We start from the raw sequence: 11,667 nt of genomic DNA, 5'->3' as shown, positions 1-11,667 counted from the left end.
TCACCGCTTTTTATGATGGTGGGGAACTAGGTTGTTGCGAGCTTCAGCTAAATGTAAGCCACTAACTCAACTAACTCTAATCAAGTGAAGATCGCCACTCGCACTTCAGTGGAGCAATACAACACAGGTCAAAGGTAGCAGGAGAGAGCAAGCAGGCAGACTTAGATAGTCATGAAACAAGGAGTTTGGGTTAGGTAGAATAAACCTTAGCCAAAGCTGGGGTGTAGACCAGCTGAGGCTCTTCTTAAATACATGATGGGTATGCTAAAAATAGTACTGTAGGAACGTTGATGTGCTGGGTAACAGTGAGTGACAAAAGGCTAGTGAATGGATATGAACACCACAACACCAAAACCCTCTACTACTCTACACTAATCACCAATATTATTGAGTTCGGGTGTTTCGAGTATGATAGAAGCACTCTGCAGACTTCAACAAATCAGGGAAAGGTTGTTTAAAGATGTATATTTGGTACTAGTGAGCTACACAAGATGTAATACTTGTGCTAGCGGGGTTTTAAGACACGATTGGATGAATAGTGACTTGGGTTGAGCAACTGCGCTCAGTCTAACTCTGATACTTCGAAACTAGTGGCACTCTGGGCCAAATACTGGGTCTCACAAGTGGTCTACACTTGACTAGCAGCACTCTAGGCTTGACTAGTGGCACTCTTGGCCTAAGAACAAATACTTTAACTCTGAGAAAATACTTTAACTAACTTCGAAATGCTCTGAGTCACTCCAAGACGGAATAGTAACTTTAAGACACTTCAATTCATTCAATACTATAGGTGACTAAGTGACTAGTAGACACTTTATCAAGGTTAAGCACAAAAGCCTTTAATTGGGGCACTAGAATATGGACTAGTAGGTCACAATCATGGGGATGGCTTGCCTAGCTTTCTAGGCTGCCCCTTCTACTACTTATATACTATGGAGCAAGGTACAGGATAAATATAAATAGATTCATAGGAGTAATATTGGTAAGAATATCTTGGCTAGTCACGAATAATGGTGAATAGTCATGCCATAGTCAGCCTAGGCTGGTCTTTCTGTTGGATAGCAGGTCTAGGGACTCCACTATTGGTCTTTCCATACCCTTTGCTCCACCATGCTCCACTAGCAACATGGCTAAACAAATAGTCAGGTGACTGTGCCTGTAGCAACTACTCAATCATGATCAGAACGCAGCCCAGCTATACTAGTACCGATCGTATTAGATCTGTATCACCCTAGCTGGGTCTGGGCTGAGGGTTATGTCTTTACTCATTTGTTTCTAAGTCCTGTCAGAAGTGCTTGCATGACTAGCTATTCTTGACTTAGGCATTCATGCCCAGATCAGTCCACTAGTGACTGAATGGTCGAGGTCTGTGTGGGTTCTTGCTTCTTGTCTGGGCACTAGCAGCTGCACTCGTTACTAGTGGCCATATTTTACTGAGTCTCACTAGTTCAGAGGCACTAGCCCGGTCAGCTGGTAGGTCTGACCCACTAGTGGTGTCATCCCTAAGTCCTAACTCGACTAGTAGCATGCTAACTTGACTATCAGTTCGAAGCCTCAACTATAGCCCTTGTTATTTAACTAGTATAGGATAGACATGCAATAGTATTGTTATAAAATCGCAAAATCTAGGTGTGAATGCGTAGATGGTGTATCAACGTGACATAGGGACGTCATCATAATAAGTAAGTGGAAATGAATAATCAAGCATAAAACTGTAAAACCATGACATGAAAGCTGTCAATACCCTTGTAACAGCAGGTGCACCAGGAGTTGTATCAATTGGGCCTTTGTCCAACAACATGGGCTCAATACCATCAAACTACCCAAGGCCCAGGCAGTGTACAATGTGGATGGAAGTAGAAACAAAGGGGGAGACATCACAGAAGTAGTGGAACTCCACATGACCATCAGAGATCACCATGAGAAGATCAATTTTGCCATCATAGACTTAGGAAACATGCCCATGTTTCTAGGCCATGATTGGCTCAAGAAGCATAATCCGATCATTGACTGGAAGACAGGAGTCATATCACTGGTACGATGTTCCTGCCAGAAAATACTGTTCACACTTCCCGATGAGGATCCAGAACAACAATGGGAAACCGAGATAGAAGAAGGAGACACCATTCTTCTAATAGACTTCGAAGAAGCATTTCATGTGCAAGCAATGGGAAGTAAAGCAAACAAGCTAGCCGTGAAGGCCCATCAAGCAAAGGAAGCCAAAATGTTTGAGAAAATTGTACTCAAAGAGTACTGAGATTTCCACAACATATTCGCTAAAGAAAACTTCAATGAGTTACCACCTCAAAAACCCTGGGACCATGCCATTGAATTGATCCCCAATGCACAGGCAAGTCTAGACTGCAAGGTCTACCCCCTGAACACCGCAGAACAAGAGGAGCTAGACTGGTTCTTGGACAAGAACCTGGAGTCTGGCCACATCAGGCCATCAAAGTCACCTATGGCATCTCCCTTCTTTTTCGTCAAGAAGAAGGATGGCAAACTGTGACCCATATAGGACTACCGAAAACTCAACGAGATGACCATAAAAAACCAATACCCACTTCCCTTGATTGGGGAACTGATAGATTAGCTCAAAGACGCAAAGTACTTCACCAAGCTAGATATCCAATGGGGATACAATAATGTCCGGATCAAACAGGGAGACGAGTGGAAGGCTGCTTTCTGAACCAACTGGGGTTTGTTTGAACCCATGGTTATGTTCTTTGGCCTCACTAACTCCCCTGCAACTTTTCAATGGATGATGAATGACTTGTTCAAGGAGCAAATAGCCTGAGGAGACATCACAGTATACTTGGACAACATCCTAATTTGCACCAAGGACCAAGAACGGTGTTGTGACTGCAGCCTATTTATGTGTGTAATTTTGCAATCTAAAGTGTTTTACATGCATACTGAGATATAGTGAGCGAGCGGACTAAAACTACACATCGACACTAATGCTACAGCGGTGCAATGATATGGAATATAACTTATGGCATAAGAAGCAATGGGATTCTAAACAGGACTTAGTCACAGCACTGTACCTGATGGGCATGCGTGATGAGAAGGCCAAACCCTATACCCAATGCCTTAGGCTCTAACTTACAAGCATGCTCGTGGGAGCTAGATAAAACTTTGAAGATTGCAGTGACACTGAGAACACTTAGCGCGCTGTTGCAACTGCAGCCTATTTACATGTGTAATTTTGCAATCTAGAGTGTTTTACACACATACTGAGAAATAGTGAGCGAGCGGACTAAAACTACAGTGTCGACACTAATGCTATGCAGTGCAATGATATGGAATATAACTTATGGCATAAGAAGCAACGGGATTCTAAACAGGACTTAGTCACAGCACTGTACCTGATGGGCATGCATGATGAGAAGGCCAAACCCTATACCCAATACCTTAGGCTCTAACTTACAAGCACACTCACAGGAGCTAGATAAAACCTTGAAGATTGCACTGACACTGTGAACACTTAGCAGCGCTCGCTAACTGTGACGCGCCATACCTGAAAATCCGGGGAAATCCTTAAGCGAGATGACAGATATCACCGGCACGAGCTTGGGCAATGGGCTTTCGGCCGAAGTCCACAAGCCCGTGTTCCATTGTTCTGAGTCCCATTGTTCGAAGACTCACTTGTTGCCGTGTCTACTGAGAAGCCTCTGTGAATCCAAGAAAGAAGTCCTGAACGACATATGCCAGAACTGATAGTTCCATGTGCCTAGACCTGTCAGGTTGCTAGAGAACAAGCTCGTGGGTGTCAGGGAGAGCACCTCTTGGCACGCGTTTAGCGAGCTCACTATAGAAATGAGACTAAAACTGGGAAGTCCGACTCGGATGCTTCAGTAAGGCAGCAGGTGGCAACGTGCTACGCATGTAGGAGTCTGGGTACTGCATGACGTTTGTAATTCTAATTCCCCTGTAGTATAAGTAGGTTGGTTACAGTAGGTAGAGGCAAGTTTCAAGCCCCCGAGTTCCCGTGCACGCATTGAAGGCAGTACTGTAACAAAGGATCAGTTTGTGACTTCGAGCTGTGCATAGAATTAGCAAGCTCACTCAGAGAAATACGAGATACCCTTTTGATAAGACTTTTGAGAACTTAGTCAGAGTGAATACGAATCAGTGATGCTGTTTCTGTTCTGTTAAGTGTGATAAGTCTGTTCGGAGAATGTGTTGAAGTGGAAATCTGAGATCTGTTCTGTTCTGTTCTGTTCTGTTCTGTTTCAGTTCTGTTCAAAGTTCCATTTCTGAATCTTTTTTCCAAGCGCTTCTGAAGTGTTCTTGAGTTGAGATAACCTGCTGGAGTTAGTTGGAGAACCCCTACATACAGTTGTGTAGCGAGCGGGCTAAGTCAGTGCTTGCCTGTGGTGTTCTTTTAGCAAGCTCACTAAAGTTTCAGCGTGTATTGCCTCTGTTTCTGTCGGGATCAGTGTCCCTTGTGTATTATAACTCAAATCTGCCTTGAAGGTTGTGTCGCACCAGTGAACGACCTTCCTGTAAAAAGTTCCTAGACTTAGGAATTCATTTGAGAAAGCTTAGCTTTGCTAAGAGTGCTGAGAATAAGAGAAACTCTTCGAGATATTGAAGTATAGTTGGATCACATTAGAAATAATTGCTCCCCCTAGAACTTACGAGGGTGATTGTAGTTTGTGTAGTTGTGTGAGTGTGTGTGGGTTTTTGAGGTTCACCTTTTAGCCCACTCACTATTCCACAGGTGCCCACAGCCAGCCTCATCAACGGCATTGCCAGATGATCAGGGAGGTGCTAGCTGTGCTGTGCACAAACAACCTATTCCTAAAAGCAGAAAAATGCAAATTCAAAGTACTAGAGACAGAGTACCTCAGAGTGATCATAAGTCAAGGATTGATTTGCATGGATCCTGTGAAAGTGAAAGGGATAATGGAATGGCCGCAACCAACCAAGAAGAGGGAACTACAGTCCTTCCTAGGTTTCACCAACTTCTATTGGTGTTTCATCAGAGACTACAGCAAACATGTCAGGCCACTAACCCAGCTCACCAGGAAGATGGACTGGTGATGGGAACCTGAGCAGGAGAAGGCATTTCAAGAAATCAAAAGGAGGCTAGCAGAAGAAGTGGTACTAGCCATTCCCAGTAGGACTGGGAGGTTCAGAGTGGAGGCAGATGCAAGCGAAGGTGCCATAGGAGCGGTATTATCACAAGAACAAGAACAAGAAGGAAGGTGGAGACGGGTGGTGTTCCTGTCCAAAGCTCTCACAGTAATGGAACAAAACTATGAGATCTATGACAAAGAGCTGCTGGCCATAATGTTGGCCCTAGAAGATTGGCAACATTACCTCATGGGAGCCCACCAGGAATTCGAAATCTGGATGGATCACCAAAACCTGCAGTACTTCTGCAAGCCCCAGAAACTCAACCAAAGACAAGCACGATGGGTATCGGAACTTGCCGAGTACCTATTTCTCCCTACATCACAAACCTGGTACAGCCAACAAGAAGGCAGACCTATTAAGCCGACAGGCAGACCATGATCAGGAAAAGGAGGACAATGAGGAAGTAACGCTACTTAAACCAGAAATGTTCTGAGCCTTGATTATGCTGGGGGAGGAGGAGGTTCATCAGAAAATCTGAACCGCCCTTAGAGACATTACAAGGTGGGACAAGGGAATCGAGGCCTCTCTTCATCATCCTTGGGGAATAATGCAAGAAGATGGGCTCATGTACTACAATGGGAGGCTGTACATCCCCCAAGATACTGCACTTTGGGGAGAACTTATTGCTATACACCATGATCACATCACTGCAGGACACCCAGGCATCAAAAAAACCAAGAAACTCATCCAAAGGGAGTACTGGTGGCCCAAGCTCAAAAATGACATGGAATGATATGTAAAGGGATGTAAGGCATGTCAACACACCAAAACCAGCACATAGCATCAAAGGGCCCTGTTACATCCAAATGCAGTACTCTCCAGACCATGGGAACACATAACGGTAGATATGATTGGTGAACTACTGGACTCCAATGGGTACAATGCCATCCTCATGATCGTAGACTGGTTCTTGAAGGAAGTCATCCCCGTTCCCTGCTTGACCAATTTAACCTCCCTTGGTTGGGCCTGCCTTCTCCAAGATCACATATGGGCCAAACATGAGATGCCTCAAAAGGTCATCTCAGACCGCAGACCCCAGCTCATCTCCAAGTTCATGAAGGAGCTCTACAATATGTTGCAAATCTAAGGAAACCTGTCCACCACCTATCACCCTCAAACAGATGGACAAACTGAACAAGCCAATCAGGAGATCAAAAAGTATCTCTGGATCTTCATCAATCACTGCCAAAACAACTGGAGTGAATGGTTACCACTTGCAGCCTTCCAGCATAACAACCAAAAACATTCTGCAATGGGGTATTCCCCCTTCGAAGTAAATCATGGACAGCGACTGCATCTAGTTCCCATGATGATTAAGGAAGGCAGTAACCCGGCCACCAGGGAGTTCATTGCTGACATACAGAAAGTACATGAGCAGACAGCAAAAGCTCTGGAAAAGGCAGCAGAAACCATGAAGCAACAATATGATAAACACCAACAGCCAGCAGTGGAGTACCGACCAGGGGACAAGGTCTGGTTAGACTCCACCAATCTACACCTTCCTCACCCAATGAAGAAGTTAGGGGACAAATGAGTTGGGCCTTTCAAGGTCTTATCAAAACACAGCGCATCTGCCTACAAGCTAAAACTACCACCCTCGTGCAAGATCCATGACTGGTTCAATGAAGTGCTCCTAACTCCCTATCAACTGCTGGAGTTTCCAATCCAAATACAGCCTATGGCACCACCCTCAGACCTAATAGACAGACAAGAAGAATATGAGGTTGAAGAAGTGGTAGATCGACAGGAATGCATGACAGGGAAGAGGATGTCGATGATGTACTGAAACAGAGTACCTCATCAAATGGAAAGGATACCCCAGAGAGGAGAATTCATGGGTAAATGAAGCTGAACTAGACAATGCAAGGGGGGCAATTGAAGACTTCAAACAAGTCTCATTCATCACTCAACCCTCAGCAGACTGGTGGGAGGACTCAGATGAATCTGACAGCTAGTCGAAAACAGAATCTATAATGGAATCTGAAATTGACCACCTCCTCATACAAGCCCTCAAAAAATACATGCAACTACCAAGATCTCTTGCAGTCAGGATGACTGCCTTAACAGGGGGGTAATATCACGATCTCACTGGATATCTTATCTTATTGCTCCCATCATAATCCTGCTATGCTAATATTCCAACCTTGATCGCATCATGCTATGCTGGTACCATGTGTTGTCCACACCGCTACAGACTCTTGTACTATACATAGCATGACCCAAACTGTATATAAGTAGCTCAACTGCAGGTCCTAAACCTCAGTCTCAAACTAAAGTTTATTCACCCGATAACTTGGCTAGAACTCACTCTCAAATACTAAGCATGCATGCTCCCTGAGAACAAACCTATGAGCAACTCATATGTGCCTGACCAAAATGCGAGTCACATGTAGTTGTTTGATCTTGTTTGTTCAATCAGTCACTAACACCTTAGGCTGCACATTATTCAGCAAGCTTTTACTCAGAAGACCTTGTTTTGACTAAATCTCACTGTCAGCTACTTACCAGTGTTTTTTACTTATATATATTCTTGCTTTATTGTATTCTTTCTTATAATAAATATAATAGCAAATTTCTAGACTATTCACCTGGCAGATATATCAGTAGATGTTGGATTTATAATACAATTTTTACATTTTCACTATATTATATAGTGAGTAATAGATTTATAGCTACTTAACTTGAAAATAGTACTTTAAAGCTACTACACAATGTATGTTCACCTCAAATAAAAACAATATCACAGTCTTTAGTAACATTCAGATGTTTTAATCTCCATGCTTCTTTATCAGCCATTTTAAATACTGACACTTTCTCAAACTGTTTAGTAGATGGCACTCTATGTCCAATAGCCCAATGTTGCACTGAACACTCAAGATCCAGCTCATGATTCAGCCGAGTACCAAGTAGTACATATGTGTTTTCAGGTATGAGATAATTGTGAGATGCAATGATTTTAAATATATGTTCTTTCTCTTTGTTATCTTTAACAATCAGCTCTCCATATCGATCAATTATTTCCTCATCTTGCACAGCTAACCCCTGCACAAACCCCTTCTCAATACAAGGTCCATGGTGCCAGTCTACATCCCATTCTTCATCCCACCAAACAAGCATCTCATTTGAGACATCTGCAGGTGGAAAATATGTCATAATCTGGTCCCATGTTAGTCTCCATTTTACATCTGAATTTCCTGGCTCAGGATACCAGAAGAACAATTCTCCTCGCTTTTCCATAGCCATTACATTGACTAGTGCTGTCCATGCATCTTCCACAGACTGATTTTCATAGTATGCTGGTATTTTCTCTGACCAACAAAGGAATGATAGTCCTGCAATTTTATCTATAGAATTTGTTGATTTTCGCTTTTGCATCTCAGCAAGAATTGTGAAAAGATTACCCCATGATCTTCCTGTTGGTGACCACATGATATTATGCACTAACTCAAGCTCTTTTTGAAACTGCATCAGTATTTCTCCTTTATAGTCTTGGCTCCCATGCACTGGACACACATGTAGAGGTCCAGAAGGCATATCTCCAGCAATAATCCTTTTTAATCCAATCTCCTGTAGTGTCCATGCACGCTGAAACCAACACCGCTCACTTTCAAAGTCACCCTCCTTCAAACTGAAAGGCAGCCCAAGCCCACTCAGGTAAATTACCACTATTGTGTAATCATACACATTTCCAATAGTTGGTACATCCAGCTTCCACTCATCTGTACGCAGCTTCTCTTTCAGCTGATCTAAGCTACTGTTCTGCCTTAAGCAGAGCACATCCAACCACACATACTCAGCTTCCAGGTTTAACATCTCAATGCGAATGAGATGAAGATCAGCACTCTTTGGCATTGGCACAGGCCACTCCTTCCCATTAATAGGAGTATACACTGCAATCCGATTCTCCTCATCCAACCATGCATGTGATATGGGCAGAGGTCTTTTTTTAGCAATCCATGATGGCACTACACGATTGCTGTAAAGATCCCAGACACGTCGAGGTGGCATGTATGGATCAACAATTTTGCCATCAACAACTGCCTTTTGTCTTCTTTCTTTATCCTTCTCTTCCTGCATGTGTAGTGTATCTTGAATAGTGCTCCAGTCATTGGTAAACCACACTGAGCGAAGATAGCTATATGCAGTCCCAAAGTCATAGTTATTTGAGATATACTCCTTCAAGGATAGAAGAGAGAGATGGAATGTTCAAAGTGTATGTTGTTCCAAGAGTGGCATTGATTTTATCTAAGATGCCCTGAGTACCAAGGATAGCACAGGGAGTGTCAGCAAGGGAGGATGATATCACAGGTTTTCCACCAGCATAAGCCAACTGCAATGGAACCTTGATTGATGATTCATCCTTGTCAGTCTCAGTCAAAGCAGTGATGATGGTATCATTGGGCTGGCTCTTTTTAGGAGCAGGTCCTATTAGAGCACGAGGTGCTGACTTAGGATCTTCATTTGGCAGGCCATAAGCTGCCCGTCGAAATGACCCCAGTCATATTAGGCACAACAATGGCTTTGTGATGAGCAAGGGTTCTCTCAGTGGAGCATTGTGAGGTCCTAAAAATGATAATTATGAGAAGGATTCTGGATGCCAGCTGGTTGGCACATCTGACATTGTTAGGACAGGACACATACCTTTTAAAACAGATCTGGAATTCAGCTCTATCCCATCCTGATCAGCACCAGATTCTTGTTCACAAGATAGATCTTTTGCCAAAAAAACAGATTTCAAGCCATTCCAAATCAACTTCATACTCTTCAAAGGCGATTGGAAGAGAAATTTGGATATTCCTAATGTGGCTGGACTGAGGAATTGCCACAAAGGTAGATGAAAGATACATACTGTTTCCCATGTTCACCTAGTTAAGTGTCAGTAAGATGTAGATGTGCAGCACAACAGGTAGATGATTCCAAAAGACAAGTTCCAATGCTCCTTGCTCTGGCAAAGTCGTCGAGGTGTGTAATCAAGAGGGTAAGAAGCAGATGACAGCCTCTATGGTCTGGCTTAAATACATGAGGCATCTGCGAGTGCCAAGAACAACACATGAGGTGATCGGCCACAGCTGAATTACATACAGCGGCATAGCCCGATCAACTTGAACTTAGATGTGTCGATATTTTTCAATAAGGACAGTGAATGTGTTGAATGCATATGGAATGAATCGATTTCCCAGCTCCAACGCTCGATACACAGTTGTGCACCGAGATATAGTAGTATTCGCCCACTACACATCTCATTTCCTCTCCATCTTAAGCGCCAATGCTGTCGTACATGTGATGGGGAGGTGGTCGTAATGATGGAGGTATTTAATGTTACACATCAGCAGACATAGAACATCAAAGCGCATCGATGATCTCACCTCTCAAAACCGTTCACTCGGAATAAAACAGCCCACAGGTTTTGCCTACCCTTTACATTATCAACAGAAGATGAACTAACCCACCAACGGTCCAAGCACAAGCACAAAGATTCCGCGGCTGATAACGACTCAGTTAGACCATTCTCCAATCATCTCATAGTTAGCTAATGATGGAGACTCACAAATAGCCGCTTGTTCAATTCACTTCCCTGTTTCCAGATGTGAATGATAGGACAACGAATGGACGAGCTTTGACCCGTCCTGCAGACAGCTCTTGTTCTATCAACCGAGACCGAGTACGAACTCTGAGAGCTTTGAATGACCTGTACCAGTGATGGCCAACATCGGAGTATGGCAGTACATCACTTAAGATGCTATGAAAGAGAGGTTATTAATAAATACCAATGGCAGAAATACGCAGTGCAGAAGCTGTGTGACAAAGATCAATATCATCGACAGCGACAGCGACATCAATCGACACCCTCACCCTTTCACAATCTCACAGGCAAAACATCCAGGGTTCAGAAAGATCCGAGCTTTGCGACAGCAGTGCTGCGAACGACGCTAGTTCTGAATGCTTTGTTCCCGGTCATAGTTGTTCGGAGACAAATGCAAGAGTGAGGATGGAGGTCACAGAGAAGGCAACCATGCTATATGACCATGGCTTCGTTGACCCGTTCTCTTGGTTTGTGTGAAAGGAAGCGATATGTTCGCTGGCGCCTATCAGCGAAGTCCCATATCCTGGTATGAAGATTGTGAAGGGATAATACACCATGGTGAGGAGCGTCAAGGTAGAAAAGGGCTGTCGTAAAGTTCTTCTCAATCAATACATAACTTTTGAATTTCGTAAAAGAATTTCTTAGCTACAGTAAGAAGCCGCAATACCCGGCTGGCATATATTGCATGAATGACGATGAGCCATGAAAGCAAGAAAAACGACGCACTTAGCAAGCCCCGGTTTCCTTCGAAATGAAGATGACAGCCAAGAGCATCCCCTGGAAAGTTTACACTCTCGGAAAATATGCTAGACACTGGTAGATGCTAGGCAAATTGCGAGTCTTTTGGCAACTAGGAGGGTCTTATCAGTAATAAATAAAATGTGACGTACTGAGCCTGGGAATGTTCTTCGCTTGACACTTTCCCTCTCCATCCATCT

At 43.6% G+C, this 11,667-nt stretch overlaps 1 protein-coding gene across 1 annotated transcript; it reads right to left on the bottom strand.

The window, feature by feature from the left end:
• Positions 1-7,687: 7,687 nt before the first annotated feature.
• EV420DRAFT_1525656 (uncharacterized protein) lies at positions 7,688-10,123 on the bottom strand. Its single transcript, XM_060472384.1, has 3 exons — positions 9,787-10,123; positions 9,452-9,621; positions 7,688-9,321 (listed from the first exon to the last, which is right to left on the bottom strand). The coding sequence occupies exons 1-3, from the start codon at positions 9,902-9,904 to the stop codon at positions 7,870-7,872; spliced, it is 1,740 nt and encodes a 579-aa protein (XP_060334178.1). The 5' UTR covers positions 9,905-10,123; the 3' UTR covers positions 7,688-7,869.
• Positions 10,124-11,667: the final 1,544 nt, after the last annotated feature.

The sequence above is a fragment of the Desarmillaria tabescens genome (genome assembly GCF_030435595.1).
Source record: "Desarmillaria tabescens strain CCBAS 213 chromosome Unknown EV420scaffold_9, whole genome shotgun sequence".
Taxonomy (NCBI): domain Eukaryota; kingdom Fungi; phylum Basidiomycota; class Agaricomycetes; order Agaricales; family Physalacriaceae; genus Desarmillaria; species Desarmillaria tabescens.
This window is presented reverse-complemented; position numbering and strand designations above follow the sequence as displayed.